Genomic DNA, 501 nt, shown 5'->3' with positions numbered 1-501 from the left:
TTAACAAGTTGGTTGGCAATAAGAAGTTTGGCAGCTCCTAGATGCTAGATAGGTAGGGTGGCAGAGACTGGATCCACAGCTCAGGGAAGGGAAGCCATAGACTCCATAACCCAGGGGTCTGAAACCCTGGGATCCACAGCCCAGGGAGTAGGAACTTCTAGATCCATACCCCAGGCAGTAGCCTCTGAGGGACCCACAGTTCAGAGACCCAGAGTAAGCTGTCTGGCAGGGACTGCAGAGCGTGGAGGCCCTCGGGCGGGAGCAGGACGTCTGGCAGGGGCTGGACACCGCGCAGGACGTCTGGCAGCTGGTGGGCTCACAGCAGGTCTCCTGGCAGCCGCGGTAGAGGGAGGAGCCCAGCTGGCAGGTGCTGGGAGAGCAGAGGTCAGTGTGGTAGACCAGGTTGCTGGGGTAGGAGGAGCCACAGGCGGAGCTTGGGTAGCGCTGGTACCCCCCAAGGGAGCGGGAGGAGAAGTTTCCAGAGCAGCAGCTGTAGGACAT

General features: G+C 60.7%; 1 protein-coding gene across 1 annotated transcript; it reads right to left on the bottom strand.

The window, feature by feature from the left end:
- Positions 1-501, bottom strand: LOC115292710 (keratin-associated protein 13-1-like). The gene has a single exon (XM_029940742.1). It carries the CDS (start codon positions 499-501, stop codon positions 1-3), a length of 501 nt encoding a protein of 166 aa, XP_029796602.1.

The sequence above is a fragment of the Suricata suricatta genome, chromosome 5 (genome assembly GCF_006229205.1).
Source record: "Suricata suricatta isolate VVHF042 chromosome 5, meerkat_22Aug2017_6uvM2_HiC, whole genome shotgun sequence".
Lineage (NCBI taxonomy): Eukaryota > Metazoa > Chordata > Mammalia > Carnivora > Herpestidae > Suricata > Suricata suricatta.
The sequence above is the reverse complement of the archived record's forward strand: the minus strand, read 5'-3'. Positions and strand labels throughout refer to the sequence as shown.